This window comes from Elephantulus edwardii, unplaced genomic scaffold, assembly GCF_000299155.1.
Source record: "Elephantulus edwardii isolate Elephantulus edwardi_28Jun2011 unplaced genomic scaffold, EleEdw1.0 scaffold00003, whole genome shotgun sequence".
In the NCBI taxonomy this organism is placed as follows: domain Eukaryota; kingdom Metazoa; phylum Chordata; class Mammalia; order Macroscelidea; family Macroscelididae; genus Elephantulus; species Elephantulus edwardii.
In genome coordinates, this window is record NW_006399753.1 from 35,129,038 (window position 1) to 35,149,451 (window position 20,414).

General features: G+C 39.0%; 1 protein-coding gene across 3 annotated transcripts in view; it reads left to right on the plus strand.

Annotated features, from left to right (window-relative positions):
• RBMS1 (RNA binding motif, single stranded interacting protein 1) overlaps positions 1-20,414 on the plus strand; it is a 272,153-nt gene that overhangs the window by 205,714 nt on the left and 46,025 nt on the right. For all 3 annotated transcript variants that reach the window (XM_006879366.1, XM_006879367.1, XM_006879368.1), the window contains 2 exons: positions 3,057-3,115; positions 9,438-9,529. In XM_006879366.1, the coding sequence (XP_006879428.1) occupies positions 3,057-3,115; positions 9,438-9,529 (151 nt within the window). The remainder of the gene's footprint in view (positions 1-3,056; positions 3,116-9,437; positions 9,530-20,414) is intronic.

The following is a 20,414-nucleotide window of genomic DNA, read 5'->3' on the forward strand; positions in this document are numbered from 1 at the left end:
CTTGGACATAATCGTCATTTGAACCTTAAATTATCTTTACTTTCATGCCTGGGTAGTAATTGTTTGATTACATGATTATACAGAGTGGACTTGGGGAAAGTGAACTGAAAGAGAGTGGTGGCTGATGCTTCTAAACAAAGGTATTTCAGATTTTTTTCACACATTAAAATAGAAATAATAATATTCAAAATTATTTAAAATCTACAGGTACTCTTTAATTTTCTATAATAATAAGGTTTTTTGTTTTAAGTATCAATTGTGCCAAAATTATTAGTGAAAAATGTACAAATTTTTATATATGTGTATAAAACCAAAAGCAAACAAGCTTGTTCTGTCAAATGAATTCTGACTTAGAGTGACCCCATGTGTTACAAAGCAGAATTGCTCCAAGGGGTTTTCTTGCATGTGATCTTAACCAAAGCAGCAAATTCTCAGAACATTTTTTCTCCGTGGGCTGCAGAGTGGATGGGAGCTCCCAACCTTTAGGTCAGTATTACAGCACTTGCAAAGCTGTGGCGGCCTGGTCCCCAGGGAGTGGCGCTACCAGTCTAAAGGTTGTGCTTCTGTCAGTTTGAATTCCCCTGTGACTCAGTAGGAGAAAAGTGAACAGTCTTTTCATGTGTCACTTAACAGTTTACAAAACCCAGTGGAGGGTCAGCTGTAGGTCAGTTTTGACATGAAGGTAATAAGGGATTGAAGCACAGACCAGTTGTGCCACTCAGATGACTTAAAATCTCCATATAGGGAAACAGAAATTTGGAATTGTATAAATGAAGAAACTTGAATCTCAAATTACATGTTATACACATTTCTCCAAGTGTTCAATTTTTCTTTTTTAAAAAATGCATTCATTGTTGCACATTTTCTTTCCTCTCTCCCCCAGTCTTCTTTTCAAGGAACCTCTTGTTGCAGGTTGTTGTCATGCATGTAATGTCATCCATATAATACATATATATTCCTTTTCAACAGTTCTTTCCCTCATCTGTTCTGTTGCAGCGTTCATCATCTAGGCACAAGTCTTCAGCTGTTAGGAAAATAAAAGATTTTTTTCAGGAAGAATCTCAAGTCTAGATCATAGCAGGGTTTAACCACTCTGGTGGTTTAGTGCTAAGGAATGTGCTGCCACCGCAAAGGCTCACAGTTTGAAACGACCAGAGGCTCATGGGAGGAAGATGAGCAGTAACCTCCCATGTGATTTGCTGCCTCTGAAAACTCACTGAAGAGTCAGCTGTGGGTTGGTTCTGACTTGGCCAATTCGGTACTGACTTGAACTTGACCTGGCATATAATAACAGCCATAACATAGATAACTGTCCCAGTCCCATCCTGTCATTGTCGTCATCTGTACGGTTAGTATGAAAAGATAAGGGTTTAGTACACAGGTTTAGACTGCACTATTTTCAGTTGTATTCCATTTTAATGACCTGTTTTTTTCTTCTTAATCCAACTTCTACATATTAAGAAATTGAAACACGTTTCTGATTCAAACTCTCAAAATTATTCATTAATCCCTTGTTTATTGTTTTGTGTTTTTGATTGCCTCTTTTTTTCCTTGGTAGTTTTATATTGTGTGTATGTTGGGGTTTTTTTGTTGTTTGGGTTTTGTTTTGTTTTGTTTTAATCATACTGGTTCATATACATTGTTTTTCCCACTGCATCTTTCCCATTTCTTCACACCCCCCCCATGAAATTGTGTGAACCTATGATTTACCACCCCAACCCCCATCCTCACCCACTCTGCTCCACTCACCCCAGATCTTTATACTCGTTCTACAGTAATGGTCTTACACAATATTTGCCCTTATGGGACTGAGTTGGTTAACTAAGCATAATGCTCTCCAGTGCCTCTCAAGTTGGGTAGTAATTTACAAAATCATTACTCCTGCATGCTGCGTAGTATTACATCCTGTGAATGTACTATAATTTCTTGATCCATTCGATTGTCATTGGATAATAGGGTTGTTTCCATGTTCTTGTGATGGGAATAATGCTGCTATGAACATTGGTGTACAAATCTCCATTTGGGCTTCAGTTCTCATTCTCTCGGGGTATATTCCAAACAGTAGAATAGCTGGGTCATTTGGAATTTCTTTGTTCAGCTTTTTGAGGAAGCACCAAGAGTGCTCATTTCTTGCAGGTGTTTAAGTGTAAAAAAAGCACAATGTCATCATTATTACTAGTGAAATATAGATGGAAATGGTATTTTTTTTGTACAGTCAGTTATTTATTCACTGCAGATATCTTTTATAATAAACATAAATGACAACTATATGCAGGGACCTCACCTGATGGTCTGCCTAGGAATCAGATTGACTACATCTGTGGAAAGAATTATTGGAGATTCTTTGCTTAGTGAAAACTAGGTCGGGTGCTGATGTGGAACAGACCATCGAGTCATAAAAATATTTCGTAGAAATGACTTGTTCTAAATATTCCCATTATGTGTATTAAAATACTTGAATGTGCCCACTTACTCCTACACGTGCATATCCATCTAGGATAATCCAGTTATGAAGTTCTATCTTCAGAACAAAAATTAGATATAATGTAGCCAGCTTTCTGAAGGACTGTTTTCTTAATTTCCTTTAATAGTTGTGTAGCCTCACATTTTATTAGGTTTTTTTCCCCAGAATTTTCTGGTAAGTACTGTGTTCTTTAAATAGTAAACTTTGATACATACGTTCCAGTAGGTGTTGTATACTGTTAAGTCAGAACTTACCCATAGCTGATCCTCCAATGGGCTTTCAGAGGCTGTTTAATCACATGGGAGATTTCCCATTCATCTTCATGGAGCAGCTGGTAGATAAGAACTGCCTACCTTTGGGATTGCAGTGCAGCTTCTTAACCTGTTTCCACGAGCACTTTTTAAAAAAAAAAAAAAATTAAAAACAAAACTTAGTTTTGCAGTTAGATCTTCATTTCATGTCTTCTAGTAAGGAACATTTTGTACTTTCAAGTTTGTAGATACTTGGAAAGTTTGTGTGTTCTCTGAACTTTGATATGGGATCCTTATGGGTTCCATAATTATAACTCCTTTTCTTCTTCAATTTTTTTTAGGTATGGAAAAATAGTTTCTACAAAGGCAATTTTGGATAAGACAACAAACAAATGCAAAGGTATGTTATCTTGGCCAATTATTTCTACTTCATGGCTTTAAGGTAATTGTAAAATATGAAGCCTGATTTTTGGTTTCAAAACCACATCATTTTTCTTAGAGACCAAATCTTAAGTCACCCGGTTTCTGTCTTGCACTGTGCTGTCATATTGGTTACAGTTTTCCCTGGTAGGGTTTCAGCTGTAAAATCAACAGCAGCTAACCGTTTGCCAGAATCCCAGACTTGACACTGGTGGAGTTAACATGCAAAGTACTGGTGGCATTTAGCCCCTGCTTTTAAAAGGAGGGTTGAAAAATACGGTGTTTTCCCTGAGCCTGAGGAGATTAGAGCTGCTCACTGAAGACCATTGGACTGTACCAAAGAACTGAAAAGATTACGTATTGTGCAAATTGGCTCTATTAATTAGAATAGAGTAGCTTTAAGCAGTTCTTAATTACATGTTTCAATACTCCCAGTTGTGCTTTGCTGAATGCTTGTTGATAATATTGGCATTGGGGAGGAGAGCGCCATTTTCACTGACCACATTGTAATAGGGAGTGGAGGTCAGAAGCCCCTTTGAAATAGGCTGCTGCTTTAATTTGATGCATTGACCTTCAGTTTTCTGTGTAATTAGGATGAGCTCATCCAGCACTGTGAACTGGAAGACCAGGCATCTGCAGGCACCACTGATGCTCTCTAGTCCTGACTTTAATGATCCAGCATCTTAACAATAGGCATGTGATTTCTAGGAACAGGAAAGAACAGCATCAGCTGACTTTGAGTCTAACTACTAACGCCTTGAATTGAAATAAGGTTGACAGGAATAGGCAGAGAAGGCAAATCTCCTCATTAATTAGACCCCCTTTTTTTAAGCAGTAGTGACGGCAGTGGCTTAAGTACAATCTGAAAAAGGCAGAGAACATAAGTGAGTGCTATGGCTGGGCCTATCCCTAGAAGCCAGCCATTTGCTTTAATCTAGAATTGAAGTGGTTCATTGTATTTCTTCAAAGTACCCAAACTAAAAGGAGTTACTGTGGCAAATATCTAAGCCTGTGTTTAATCAGCATGGCACATAAAGGCAGCATTGCCCTGGGACAGTGAATAGAGCAGGGCTTTCTGTAGCGTGATACTCAGATATTTTAAGTAGCATCAAATCATAGACTGAAATGCATACACTTAGTGGCCAAAAAAAGTCCCCCATAGCATATTTATAAGTTAATAGGGAGAAGCAGGGAACCAAGAAAATAATTTTTATTTTTTTAGGAAGAAAAATGATTTTGCAGACAAGAGGAAAAAAGAGTTAATCTTAAACATCAGTTTCACATCAGGAGAGAGATGACAGTGGACAGGGGGTCATCGTCTTCAGTTGCACTTTCTCCTGTTTTTTTCCCACAATATGAAATCTTGCATGGCAGCACATTATGTTCAGAAGTAGATTCCTTGAGGGAGAGGACTGAGATGCTTCCCTTGGTTGAATCCTTCACCTCACCCTCAGCTGAAAACCACCTTTGTATAGTCTTCTCACATGAGTACCCCATTCCTCAGCATCCAGAGTCATGCAGTGTGTTTAATATGACCTGGAAACGGTACAGATGCAAATAAACAAATGGCTAAGTTATCGCCATAATGCAGACAGCTGGCCCTGTATTTGACCACATGTAAGTTAAGAGTTGGACAAGGCTTTGTGGAATTTTTGAGTAAAGGCGATAACAGTTCAGAACTGCTTACAGATACATATTTCCTAGAGAACTTCCCCTGGAGGTGGATCTCATGAGACACATCCATGTGTATGGAGGTGGAAACCCTTCAGAGCTCTCTGCCTCACATAAGCCTCTAAGCAGAACGTGTCAGCAGGTATCGCATGCATGACTGGGCAAAATCTGGAAATAAGAATAACAGCGTTCAGAAAAGAAAAGTAATTTTGGCATGAAAATATAAATAGCATTTAGCTTTATAATGATCCCTAGGAGGTGAAAGCAGAGAGTGCTGGTGGTGTAGTTAGTGTCTGGTGAGTTGCACTGCGAACCCTCCAGCCTTGGAAACCTAATCGAGGGTCAGTTATTAGTTGGAACTAATTCAGTGGTAAATGAGGATTAGTAATAATAGATGTTGCAAGCATTTGTGATAAGCTACTAATGTAAAGTTTGATGGTTCAAACATGGCCAGCAGTGCTCCAAAAGAAAGGCCTATTTGCTGCTGTAAAGATTACAACTAAAAAGTCCTTTGAAGTAGTTCTACTCTGAAATGCAGAATTGACAGCAACTGGTTTAGCTTTATAATAAAGTTAGTTAATGTGTTCATTTACCATATAGATAACTTGAGATGTTTGTTGTTACTGTTGTTATGTGCCGTTGAGTTGCTTGTGACCCATAGCGACCCTATGGACAACAGCCCTAAAGCCTGCTCTATTCTGTGCCAATCACACTGCCTCTGACACACCCATCCCAATTACCCCACTCACTGAATCAGTCCACCTCATAGAGTGTCTTCCCCTCCTGCGCTGTCCCTCCACCCTCCTAAACATGATGTCCCTCTCCACGGACCTGTCCCTCCTTACAACATGTCCATAGTATGTCAGACAAAGCCCCAGAATCCTTGCCTCTAAGCAGCCACCTGGTTTAATCCTTTCCAGGATGAATCTGTTTGTTTTCTTGGCAGTCCATGGTACATTCAATACTTTTCTCCAGCACCACAGCTCAAAGGCATCAATTCTCCTTCTATCCTCCTTAGTCATTGTCCAACTCTCTGATGCATAACAAGTGATTGCAAAGACCATAGCCTGTATCAGACGCCCCTTAGTCTCCAGAGTGACACCATTGCTCTTCAGTACCCTGGAGAGGTCCCTAACAGCAGACTTTCCCATCGCAATACGTTTTTTGATTTCCTGAGTGTTGACAGTGGAGCCAAGCAGACTGAAGTTGTTAACAATCTCAATCTCTTCACCATCCGTTCTGATGCTGCCAACACATAAAAATAGATTCAAGGTGTTTTTGATGAATTTTAATAGATAAGAGATTATAGAATATTCAATATTCGTACAAATGAAAAGTTCCTGTTTTAAGTACCAATTTTTGGAGATTGATTAAATAATTTTTTACCAAGTTCTGGTTATCAACCAGAAAAATTTAGATCAATTCTTACTTAAAAGGCATATAGCAACAACATTCAAGGAGATGATTAAACTGAAGAAAACATTGTTCTGAATAATATGTATCTTGGGTATTAAATTTAAAAATTTATTAATCACTTGCTATTTTATATCACAAATATTATCTGTGGTTAGCCAACAAAAGGTATTTAAACACTTAACTGAAACTTGACTCCTTGCTGTTGAATCAGAACCAAGTCATAGCTGACCCTGAGAGGATTTTAGGAACTGTAAATCACAGAGAAGATTGCCTATCTTCCTCCTGAAGAGCAACTGATGAATTCACACCACCTGCTTTGAGTTGGCAGCATCCACTAGGCCACATGAGCTCCTACTTACTAACACTGGCATATATGGTCATTTAGGAGAATGAAACTCAAAAGAATTGAGAGATTGGTAATTCATTATGCGTACATAACTTTTTTTAAGATCAGAAAACACACACACGAGTATAAATCAAAGGGAAAATAAAAGTGGGGAGCTTTCGAGTTCCTGAGTCTTGAAAATTTTCAGTCCTATGTGGAGTTGTAGGTTGCTACGGTTAACATGCTTGAGTATCCAAAAGATTGAACATACAAGTCCACTCAGGTGACTCAGAAGAAAAGCCTAGTTGCCAAAGAATTAGCTATGGAAAACCCTGTGGAGTGCAGTTCTGTGCTGACACTCAAGGTCTCCATGAGCCATTGCTACTCCAACAACAACTGGTTGTTTATTGCTGTTGTTTCATTTCTGAGTTCCTGTAGGCCCTTCCCAGCAGTGAGCCAGAAACATGGTCTTACGTTTCCTAGTGACACAGCCAGTTCCATGATGTCAGTTATCCCATTTTAGTGGGAGGGAACTCAGACTTGTAGGAAAAATATTACCTATTCCAGGTATGAGAATCAGAGCAAATTGTTTCTGGGGATCCTTAGAAGTCATGAAGTTTTTAGTTTCTCTCATCAGGAACATCATTCACATAATTTGTTTTATAGACTCTTAAATAATATTTTTATAGTCTTATGTTCATATGAAAAATAATATTGATAGAAAATGCAAGGCAACCTGGTTGCTTAATGAAAATATTATCTTTGGTTTCAGCAATATTTGGAAAGTAGCTTGATTGTGGTGGTTTGGTTTTTTTATTAGATGCTATTAAGTCAATCAGGACTACTCAGTGACACTATGAACAACTTTGGGAAATGCTAGAAAACAATATAAACAATTAAGGTATAGCTATTGTGCATGTATCTTAAGAAATAACAGCTATGACAATACTAGTAACACCTTGCTTGAATTGTATCTTTAGATAAAATTTTTAAAAATGACACTTTAGTTTATTGTAGCTTATTAACAATAGCAGTATTTGGGACAAAATGTAAAGATCTTATCAGGAAGAGTTTAGCTAAGTTAATTATGACACATCATTTTAGCTGAGTATTTCTGATCTGCTGAAATTGTGTTTAATGCTAAAATATGTCTCAGAATAAGGGAGTATGCCTATGCATGTCCCCAGAGAGTGTTATATGTTTGCTTTAAAAGATGATTCTCAGATAATGCCTAAAACATGTTTAATCTCATTTTGAACCTGACAGTTAAGTGGCATTTTCTGCTTTTACCTGATCCAGCCTTCTCCTTTTTCTCTCCAGTTGCCTGTTTCTTCACTGTCTAAATCAAATTAAACTTCATTTTAATCCAATTTCCAGTAATGTAAGAAACCTCCTGCTTGCTTCAGCTTTTAACATTCATCTCTCCTAAAATATCTATTTTGTAATTTGTGGTTCTCTCCTTTTCCTTATAATTTATTTTGTTTCAGGCAATATTTTTGGTACTGTTATTGTCATACTGACCTTTGAACAATTTCTGAGGTGTTTTTGATAGGTGCTTTTGTCTCTGTTGATACAGGTTCTGCACTGTCTAAATTACTGTTTCTTTTTATCCTAAGTAAATAGATGTTAGTACTGATCCCCTGTACTGTATGACATCCAAACAATGCTTTTTGCTTTCAAACTACTCTTACTCTTTTAAAATTAATATTATAATACTTGGTTTGTGTTCTAAATGAAACACACACACACACACACACACACACACAAAAGCAAACCTAACCTCTTAATACTTTACCTGGCACTTCTTTTTTTTAAAGTGTGTACTAAAAATAATTTAACCTTTTCTCAGTAACTTAAGTATTATCACAATGGAGGGGAAAAATCTAAACACTGAGTATTCTCTCTTAATAAAATGATGCCCATGAGATCTGCTGAGGTTCTTGGAGTTGTGCTTAAACTCCATAAGTCTAGTTCTTTGTGTATTTTTTTTTCTTTTTGTTGGATGCTACTCATTTTCACTTCTTGTGTAGTCCACACACTTACTGTAAGTAGTACTGCGTCGTCTCCTGTGCCTACCTCTTCATTTTCTTTCCCTAATTTCCTGCTTTTGATTTGCTGGGGCCCTGGAGACAGTTGCCCAGCTTGTTGAAGCAGTTTGTCACTCTGTGGATAAATGACTTTGAGTCAGGGCCTGTCTTGGTGGTGGTGGGGTTTTGTTTGTGTATCATTTTAGAGCATCAGTTGTTAAGATCGATGTTTTGAGTATCCAGAGGCATTTTCCACTTTATTTATTTTGCAGGAATTAATGAGCTGTTTGTGGTAAACAATTATAAAATTTCTATCAAGCAGTAAAATTTAGATTATGTTTGGGATATCTAAAAATTATGCTTATTTTGACGTAGTCTACAAAATAAACTTAAATACTATTTTAGTCATCAGTAAGCTCAGTAGAACACATGGCTATTTCTTAGAAGCTGATTTTCTTTTTTTAAACCTTAGTTGGTAACTTAAATGCTACTTTTCAATAACTGCAAGACACTCAAGGAAGAGATCAAGGCACTGAGGTGGAAGCCGCTACAGCACCACGGTTTAAAACTTGAAGTGTCAGGGCAGCAAGGTTTTCATTCTGGTGTCCTAGTGGGTAACGAGCTGTGCTACCAACCTAGAGGTAAGCAGCTCGAATCCATCAGCTGCTCCAAGAAAGAGGAGCAGTTTCCTCCTGGGTGATTTACAGCCTCTTTAAAACCCACTAGAGGGTCGGCTGTCTGTTGCTTCTGACTTGATGGCAGTGAACAACAAACAGCATCAAAGCAAAATAAAATAATTCTTCTATCTCTTTCATAATCTCAAGTCATGACTTAACAAAGCTTTGTGTGTTCTGCATTTTCAGGTTATGGTTTTGTTGATTTCGACAGCCCTGCTGCAGCTCAGAAAGCTGTATCTGCCCTGAAGGCTAATGGGGTTCAAGCTCAGATGGCAAAGGTAAGATGCGTACTTTTTAATCCTGATCCATGTGCTTCCAGTTACCCTTTGTAATCACCCTCCATTGCATTTGGCCATGGTTCCTCCAAGCCACTGGTACCATGCCTCCACATCACTAGTAGCTGTTGTGCCTCATAACAGTCTGTGAGGAACTTTCAAATATGCATTACACATAGTTCATCATGGAGCGCGTTGGCAAATCAAGAAATAGCACCAGATCTCTTGTCAGGCCATAAACTATTTGTGGTTCTTTAAAACTTGTTTTATTTTTTGAATAATAATTTTAAAATGTTCAAGGACTGATGTGACTTGGAGATGCTTCCAAAGATGATTGTAGAATATCATATATGAAAGATTTTTTTAAAACCCCACTCATCAGACAATATCACTGATACCATATGCAAGCAAGATACTGCTAAAGATCATTCGAAAATGGCTGGAACAGTATATACATAAAAAACTGCCAGAAGCAGGCTCTCAAAGAGGCCCTGGCACCAGAGATAACCATTGCTGATGTCAGATGGATCCTGGCTGAAAGTAAGGAATACCAGAAGAATGTATATTTGTGCTTTATTGACTGTGGATCCTGACAAGTTGTGGCTGACATTGAGAAGAATGGGAATCCCAGAGGACTTGATTGTGCTCATACAGACCCTATACCTGGACCAGAAGGCTGTCTTGCAAACAGAACAGGGGAGCACTGCATGGTGTGGAATTGGAAGGGAGTGCTCCAGGGTTGTATTCTCTCTCCATACCTATTCATTCTGTTTGCTGAGCAACCTGTCCAAGAAGCTGGGCTCTGTGAGTAGGAATGTGGCATCAGGATTGGAGGGAGACTCCTCAATAGCCTGCATTATGCAGATGACAGAACCTTTCTTGATGAAAGTGAGGAAAACTTGAAGCACTAGTTGCAGAAGATCAAGGAATGCAGTCTTCAATATGGATTGCATCTCAATGTCAGGACAACCAAGATTCTCAACTATTGGACCAATAGGCAGCATCAGGATGGATGGAGAGGAGACTGAAATTGTCAACAGCTTCATCTTGCTTGGATCCACGATTATTACATCCTTGATACCAGCAGTTGGGAAATAAGGAGACGGCATTGCATTTGGGAAAGTCTGCAGTTAGGGACCATTCCAAATTATTGAGGAGTAGTGATGTCTGTTTCAAGACTAAGGTGCATCTGGTTCAGACCATAGTCTTTCTGATTACTAGGTATGCATCTGAGAGCTGGATGACTAAAAAAGAATTGATGCCTTTGAGCTATGTTGTTGGAGAAGAGCACTGAACCATCCCATGGGCAGCCAAGAGAATGAACAAATATGTGTTGGAGACAGTGCAGCCAGAGGGCTCTTTGGAGGCAAAAATGATGAGGCTTTGCCTCACATAATTTGGACATGTTGCTAGGAAGTACTATTCCTTGGTGAAGGACATGATGCTGGGAAGGGTGGAAGGTTGGCTAAGAAGAAGAAAATCCACTGTTAGTTGGATTGACATGGTGACTGTTGCAAAAGGCTCTCTTGTGTGTCAGAAGTGAGTTGTGCTCAACTCTATAGCACCTAACAACAACAGTAGTACATATATACACATTATGCAAATACTCATTGTCCATAAAGCAAAAGTACAGTGCTTCCATGATTCTTACCAATGTTTTTATACATTCATCATTTATAGAATGTTAGTTTTATATTCTCTAGTAGCTCTGCAGTGGCTTTTACTTAATCTTGCTTCTGATGAACTTTTAGTATCCACATGAGTATTGATAAAGAATCCTTCCAGATGAGAAATAGTCTTAAATGTTTTAGGATTATGAAATGAATACCCTCTATTTCATGATTAATTTCTATATTAACATAGTGCACATGGATATTAATTGATGTGTAAGAATAAGGAACATTGTTTTAATACTTTCATATTCTGATAGTTTCCTTTGGTTTGCTATGGCTTATGAATGCAAAATCATCCATAAATTAAGGAACTTTCAGTCTTTTTTTTTTAAAGTTATATGTCCATCATCAAAGATAAGATATTTTAATGGCAATCTAGCAGTAAGAAAGGAGTTCTAGTAGCCTAGTGGTAAATGCCAAAGACATGTGGTTCAAAACCCCAGCTGTTTTGCAGGGGAAAGATAGGCATCCTCTTTCATGTAGTTTACTGCCTCTGAAAACTCACTGAAAGGTCCATTATGACTCGAGTTCTGCCTCAACAGGACATAACAACAGTGATGAGATGTTTGTTGCCAACTCAGAATCATGCAGTTTGAACTCAACAGCTGCTCCATGGGAGAAAGATGTGCAATTCCCTCCAGTTTAATTTACAGCCTTTGAGGGAAGATCAGCCAGGAGTTGTTGTAGCTAGATGGGAAAGAATTTTATGAGTCCTTTTTCAAGGAACTCTGTTGACATAGTGGATAACATATGAAGCTGCTAACCAAAAGGTTAGTGGTTCAAATCCTCCAGCTACTCCAAGGGACAAAATTGGACAGTGTCTTCCTTTATAAATTTATGGCCTCAGAAACCTGACAGAGGGTCTGCTGTGAGTCAACTTAATGACATTGCATTATATTTGGGTTTCATTCCTTTTTTCAAGAATGATGCCTTAGATAGACTTGGTGAAGTTCTTCTCTTATTATCTAAATCACAATTGCATATGAAATCTTAATTTTACAACTGAAGATGACCTCAGATTGTCTGGCCCAACTCTATTTTACTTAAAGCATCATCTTTTCATTAAGAATTGAGAGATAACAGTAATCTTAAAATGACCTGCATCTCTTAAATATTTATATTCTCTAACAAGCATTGTTAGTATCCAGTCAGTAGTTGAATCATGAATGGTCCAGGAGTCACTCTTGACTAAATTGTTCTTTATGTCTCATTCTTTATTACTAGTAATAAATCCTCGAATACCCTAGTACCTGCAGTGCAGTTATAAAGATGTTTATGTGATTACATAGATAAGTTTTTCCTTTCTTCGTCTTTAATTGTTAAAGATAATACTATCAGGTCTGAAAAATCAAGCAGCTTGATATTTTGAATATTCTTTTCAAAACGCCAGTAATTTTATATTACCTTTTTTGGCCTCTTGAAATGCAGAGGAAAGTAGTTTTCTGTGTCCTCTGAATAGTAAACAATGGCTGTACCCTGACATGTACCCACTTTTCCAAAAGAAGCAAGGTTGATAGACCATAAAAGATTGTGGTGACGAGATAAGTTACCAAGGAAGATCTTAAGGCTACTAAGATCTTACAGAGCTACAAAGATAGGGATTAACCTTGAATAAATGAATTAGTTTAAATATAGATTTCTGGAATTAATGAAAGAGATCACCTTTCTAAAGTAGTTCTTGATTTTAATAGTCCTAAAGCTTTGGATTTTGTTGGATTTATTTTAGATTTTCTTAATCTCCAGAGTAAGAAGTTAAAATAAACAGAAACTTTACATATTAAGCACTATAATTTTTCAGATTACCATCTAGCGTTTAAAGCAGTTCTCCCTTGAAATTGTTGAGAGGCAGTGATGTCTGAGGTTTTAAGTATATGTCTTGTGAATGTACAGTAACTGCTTTGCATGATTTTCGGAATATTAAATCCATTTCTGTAAACAGTGTGTAAGCAGATAAGCATGACTTTCTTGGTCAATCAGGAAATACCTCTCTTTTCTCCTCTCCTCTGTTCTAGCTCCCTTCCTAAAGCTCCTGCTTCTTCCTCCTTGCATAAAATACAAGGCAGGTCCTATCAATTTTCTGGCTACTCTTAATTGGTAGTAAGTCTTTCCAGTCTTTCTGCTTAGTATGGTAGTGAATATAGCAGTGGTGGTATGTTTGGTGGAATAGCTCTTAACTTTTCACATTCAAATTTCTTAGAATTTGCATATCCCTTAATACATTTACAGCCATTTCCATGTGGTAGAACAAAGATTATATTTACATCATCCACCCTCAGTACAGTATTTTAAACAAGAGATTTGTATGGAAAGGGGCTCAAGTTACACTGCAAAATACAGTTTGTAGAATGTCAGAGTTGGAATCATGTGTAGGGAATTTTGAAAATTGTGCCGAGAGTCAAGTCAGCAAAAGGGATTTGCATATCGGATGTTGTTGGTGCTGGGAGACATCATAACCCACAAAGCAACTGCTCGTTAACGACGTTACTTACTATCTGTTTGCTTTCTCATGTTGCCATGGGTTATATGTGTATGTGTATGTACATACAGTTACATATTTATGAAATAAACTGGGATTGATTGATGTATGACAGATGATCGTTTTCTTAAAGTTTTGCCATGTTAAGCTCCGGTTAACCTTTCGATACTAAATGTTTGATTTTTTTTAAGTATATGTTATTGGTTATAAGTGTGGTACATATAACTCAGTTACCCAGTCTGTTTCTTTGGTCTTCCAGGGCAGGACTGCTCCTAGCAGAAAGCCTACAGAGGGATGGGCGCATATGCCACTTTGTTGCCTATTTCCCCAAATTACACTTTTCCCTTTTACAAGTATTAAAACCTATACTTTCCCCCAGTTTACTGGCTGTGATTTCTGATCTCTCCAGGTTTAAAAAAAGGGTAAAGGACAGGAAAGGGAGCTTTGGCAGCTTTGTGTTAAGGAGTTGCCTTTCCAACTCATAGGCACATAGTTTGAATCCACCTAGCTGCACTGTGGAAGAAAGATAGGCAGTCTCCTCCTGAGTGATTTATAGCCTCTGAAAACCTGCTGGAGGGTCAGCTAAAGGATAGAAAAAGGCCTTCTTAATCTGAAGCTGATAGAAGCTATTCTTAATTTTGCTAACCAGGTAGAAAGCTGAAGCTGTGTTTGGGTTGTTTGTTTTTTCAGGTTTTTTTGATTGATTGTTTTTTAAGAGATCTGTCCTTGTCTGAAACTGAGGGACTAAGAGCTCCTTCCCCTAGTCTTTCCATTGGTTAATTGTTCTTTCCATTGGTTGGTTGCCTCAACTCTTGATGATTCAGTCGTCTACCTTTTTTATCCCTTTATCCCTTTATTCTGAGACCAACCCAGGCAGCAACCTTCTTGGGTAGATATAACACAACCCTGGGCCGCCACTGTCTTGTGTGACTCATATTTGATCTTCCTTTACCAGCTCTCTGTGCATTTGGGAATGTAATTACTTGTCAACCATACACAGAGGCTTTCAGCCAGTTTCTTGCCTTTTAGATTCCTCGGAAATTTTAGAGGAGTTTAAATTGTTGGACATGAGCCTACTCTTATATGTTGAGTGCATCCAATTCCATGAGATAGAAATCAAAGTCCCTAAATAGACACTCCTCTTGATTGACTGGAAGTGATAGGGAAGCCCACCTCATCTTGAGACTTGGAGCACATCAACATCTCTTTTCAAATACAGCGATCATTTTCAGCTTTTCCAATTTCTTTTAGATAGGAGGTGAGTATCTGTAATGCACCTCAGTTCCCAGCCACTTTCTGTACCTGCTCTCTTCAGGTAGTGCAGCTTCTCACCTTGAATTGTTTCTGACATAACTATTTTGTGCCCTTTGCTTTAACAATTAAAAGAGGAGTGGATTTTCGGGTCTGGAACAAATGCAGAAGCCTTATTTTGAGTGATAGCCTGAGTGTCCTCTTACTTCAACATCTCCAATGCCTTTTCAGGTAAGCTGCATATTGGTTGTTGTTGTTTGCCGTCCAGTTAGAACCAACTGCTAACTCACCCTTCCACGGGTTTTCAGAGGCGGTAGGTTGCACAGGAAGAGATTGCCTTCTGCTTCCTGCAGAGCTCCTGGTGGATTCGAACTGTGTGCATTCAAGTTGACAGCATAACTCCTTATGCTAAACCACCAGAGTTTCCTATTAAGCAGTGTAGTACATTAAAATATATTGTTGTGAAGAAGTTTTTACAATGTGTTTACTCAAAACTGGGCTGAATGTGGGGGTTAGCAAGGATCACTGTCTACAGATCTCCTTCAGAGTCTCGATAACTTTAAATTGACACCACAGGATCCCTTCCTGCATTTTCTAGAGAAAAGAATGAGTTCAGAACCTCAGAAACTCTAGTACTATGCCAGAAGTCTGCACATTATGGATTTCAAGTGCTCATAGCATGACTTCATTTCAACAGAGCATTCATATGGACAGAGCTCAATTACATACAATTTTCACATGTTCCTTTCTTACTTCACATTATCTGTCCAAGCGTAGAAGAGTGTTTCTCTGAATTTTCCAAAAGATCCAATGCTGTTTTTATTTATGATCAGCTTAATAGATAATTTAAATGTGTCCAGTTTTTAGAGAGACAGTTCTGTTAAATATATGCTGTTTTGAGGACATCTTTCCATTGTATTTAAGAACAACTGAGCTGGGTATAGGTTGGCACTCAGTGCTATGTCACAGTGTTCTCTTAAAACTGGTTTTCCTACGAATTAATGATGAGTACTATTCACAGACTTCCTTAGGAGGAGTAAAAAGACATAAAACTATAGTTATCATTGGAGATGTCTACTAATGGAGTGACGTCTGTGGAGCATCAGCACTTCTTAAGGATTACCAGGGGCCAGAAGATCATCTTTCATAGGTTATTTGGCTGGTGATAAACTTACACATTCTTTTCAGTAAATAGGCAAGCAGTCAAGCAGGAATGTAATCCCCTTCCACACACAGAGGTTCGCCATGCTCCAAGCAGCTTGCATAGCTGTGAGCAGCTATCTGCTGGTTGGTGAACCTATTCAGTACAAGGGGAAACAGATGTCTGATTCTTCTGCCAAGTCCCTTTCTTACATGTTAGAAACTGTTCCACACACACAGGGAGGTTTTGTTAATTCCTTACAGATGATGACTGAGTACTTTAAGTTATGCAGGACCTCCAAGCCCCACTTTTCTACTCAGGTGAACATTAGTAGCCACTTAGCCCCCTCACAGCCAATAGGAGATCTCGTTTTCTACTTGTTAGAGAAGCCGTTGAACCCTTTATATGCCTAGAGACATAAAAAGACGTGTGCACCCCTTTGTGTACGTAGCCATCCATCGTTTACAGCGTTATTTTTTCAGACAAGGCACTGTATATAATAAAACAGTATGGCTATCACATATTTTAAAAGAGACTAAATTTTCCTCATTCAAGAACTACCCTCCAGTGATTTACAAGTATGATACGTTCTGTTCACTTTGAGTGTATGGTAATTAGAAGACACAGACAGTGTGGGGATTAGATAATTTTTATGGCCACGGCTGCTGGCTTAGAGTTTCTGTTTCTTCTTCTTCTTTTAAATTGTAAAATTATTGTAACTCTGTGAGCTGTGCTTGCAAGACGGATTGAATATTGGAAAAGAAAGATAAATAGCATTAGCTCTAAAGGTCATCCCAAATAGAGAAACTCAATTAACCAGTGTTGTTGCTATTGGAAGCAAAGGCTTTAAAATCATGTGAAATATTTACTTGTAGTTTAGTCTGTTCTCTGTCACTATATCAAAGGAATGGTTCAAGAAACCAGTTTCAGGGTTCTGATTTTAGAAGTTTACATATTTTCCACTTAGTAAACTTTCAAGCTGAATTAAGACTTTAAAGAATCTGTGATGTGCATACGTTAGTAATAAACCTCGAGACCTCACGGCCATCCTCCTCTGTGTTATGAAGAGAGCTGCTCCGTAAGGGGTTTCATGTCTTCATGTCTGTAAGGAGCCCTTTCTTCTACAGTACCTCCATGAGTTTGAACTGTTCATCTTAAATTAATATCGGAGAACACATATGCAGCTCCCTGGAATATACAATAAAAGCCAAAAAACCCACAGATTTCTACAACACACTCATTGCCTTTGTGTCAGAACCAACTCAATAGCTGGCCTTCCTGTGGGTTTACAGAAGCCGCGAATCACATGGTAGGAAGGTGCCCATCTTCCTCCCACAGAGGCTGTGGAGTCAGACTGCCTGCATTGGGCCGGCAGGCAGCTCTTACCCATGAGGCCTGCAGAGCTCCTCAAGTGCAGATTTAGAAAGTCTTTATTCCTACACCATCAACTCCTTTTTAAAAACTTAACAGATGGCAGATTTTTTTCTTATGAGCATCCTTAAATATTAGTAATTTTGCTTTTTATAATTATGATTTTAAAAGGAAGCATGCAGTCTTTATGATAATGTGCTTCCTATATAAATTTTTTAAATGCTATACCTTTGTCTGAAGAATATTTGTTATAAGGCCCTTTAATTAGGGAGCTGCTAGCTTTATTAGGAATCTGACTAAGTGTGCTATGGTGGATTATTCAGTCTGGCGTTTCTAGTCATTGGCTTTGTAACTCTCACTCTAAGGCTGGGTAAGACAAAGGACAAAAGATAGAATACTCCTGTGGGGTTGCTCAGTTTTGCCGTTCTGCCAGGTTTAAATTGAGTCAGTTCGGAGGCGGAAAATAGACATCTCACAACTACCTGAGATCCTTGCGTGAATCAGAGATAAAAAGACCCGGTGTCAGTAGTACAGATGGCAGTGGTGGCAGTGGAGGTAGCCGACAACCAGACACTGGTGTGAGACAGAGCTGAGCTCGGTCTGCTGCGTGCCATGGGGCCCAGACTCACTTGCAGAGAGAAGGTAGTACAGAATTGACAGCACTAAGGAAGTTTGGAATACTTGCTCAGGCAGGGCATTCGCCAAGGCCTGGATGTTGAGGTCAGAGAGAGGCTTGCCTACTAGAGTAGCTGAGACGGTATTGTCTTGATTGAAGAGTTATAGTCAATTGTAGCTTTCAACTCTCTTGGGAAACCCCATAATTGCGACTATTGTCTGTGAGTTCAGTGTGGTCACTGTCATAAATTATCATACCCCTTAGAGAAGCAGTGAAAGCCATAGACAAGACGGTCAGTACTGGAATTGGAATTGATAGAGGGTCGTGCCTGACCCCCACAGGAGTCTTTGCACTAGTTTTGCTGTTGGTAGGGATTCTTTCACTTTGTGGGGTTAATGGAGGTCAGAGTAACTTCACTTTGGATTGCCCTGGAGCCAGCCCACTATACTGCACTCAACACCTTTGTGTATGGAGTATGGTTCAGAAAACTTTAGTAAGATAAATTTGATCTTGTCACTCCTTGCTTCCTACCTTCCAGGATGTAAATGACTAATTCCTTCTTCCTCCTCTTTCTCTTACAACTGACTGCCAGAATCCAGGAAATCCCAGAACAGACATTGCTTATCTTCCTGGAATATAAATTTTCCTTTAAGGTCTTGAGTCTAACACATCATCTCTATACTAACATTGAGAGTTAGAAAAAAGATTACAAAATTTACAAGACTTTGTTAAGATAAAGAATCAAACTTCAAGGGTAACTTGCACCTCTGACAAGCTTCATTGCTCTTTGCCTCCAGGCTTTTGAAGGTACATACTCATTCTGCTTTACTTTTAGCATTGTTTAAATGGAAAAGTGTAAGAAGCAATGACTAACAAAATCCTACTTTAAGATAACCTTTCACAATCTGTTTTTGACCTCCAGGTTTGTGCTGTATTCCTCTAGTCTCATCTCAATGTCAAGTCTTGTGATAAGTCTTCTCCTAACCAATTTAGAACTGGCTTTCTGATTGTCTTCCCATTGTGACCCATACACATTTCTAGTATCTCATTTATTACCACTGTTCCCTTAGCTATAAAAAATGGAAGGCAGGATTTGAGTAATAGTTATATTATAAGGACCCCTGTTTACTGTCAAGAAATGTCAACTCATTACAGCCCTATAGAACAAAGGAGCATTAGAGTTTTCATGTTTGTAATAGTTACAGAAATAATCTGTCCCATGATTCTCCCATTTAGTGACAGGCAGGTTTAATTTGTTGACTTTTTGGGTAGTAGGTGAACAATTGTAACCATTAGACCACTTTTTTAGTTATGGGAAGGGTGTATGCTAGAGATGTGTCCTATCTCGATACCTTTTCAACCTGTATGCAAAACAGATTATCCAGAAGGCTGGGCTCTATGAGGAGAAATGTGGCATCAGGATTGGTGGAAGATCTGTCAACAATCTGCGTTATGCAGATGACACAACCCTGCTTGCTGAAAGTGAGGAGGACAGGACCTGAAGTGCTTGCTGCAGAGGGTCAAGGACTGCAGGCTCCAATATGGATTGAGGCTCAGTGTCAAGAAGACAAAAATTCTCACCACAGGGCCAATTGGCAGCATCAGGATGGATGGTGAAGAGATTGAGATTGTTCACAGCTTTCGTTTGCTTGGCTCCACAGTCAAGATTTTTGACACCAGCAGCCAGGAAATTAAAAGATGTATTGCGATGGGAAAGTCTGCTGTTAGGGACCTCTCCAAAGTGCGGAAGAGCAGTGATGTCCCTCTGGAGACTAAGGTGTGCCTGATACAGGCCATGGACTTTGCAATCGCTTGTTATGCATCAGAGAGTTGGACAATAACTAGGGAGGATAGAAGGAGAATTGATGCCTTTGAGCTGTGGTGCTGGAGAACAGTATTGAATGTACCATGGACTGCTAGGAAAACAAACATATTCATCCTAGAGAGGGTTAAAACAGGTGGCTCCTTGGAGGCAAGGATTCTGACGCTTCATCTGACATACTCTGGACATGTTACGGAGGGACCAGTCCTTGGAGAGGGACATCATGCTTGGGAGGATGGAGGGACAGTGCAGGAGGGGAAGACCCTCTTTAAGGGGTTTGATTCAGTGACTGGGGTAATTGGAGTGAGGCTGTCAGAGACAGTGAAATTGGCACAGGACAGAGCAGGGTTTAGAGCTGTTGTACATAGGGTTACTGTGAGTTCCAGATGACTCGACGGCACATAACAACAATTCTAATGGCCTAGTGGCAAGAATCTGTGCTGCAATCCCAAAGGCCCTCAGTTCGAGGCTACCAGCTACTCTGTGGAAGAAGGATGGGCAATCTCCTCCCCTGCAATTTAACTGCCACTGGAGGGTC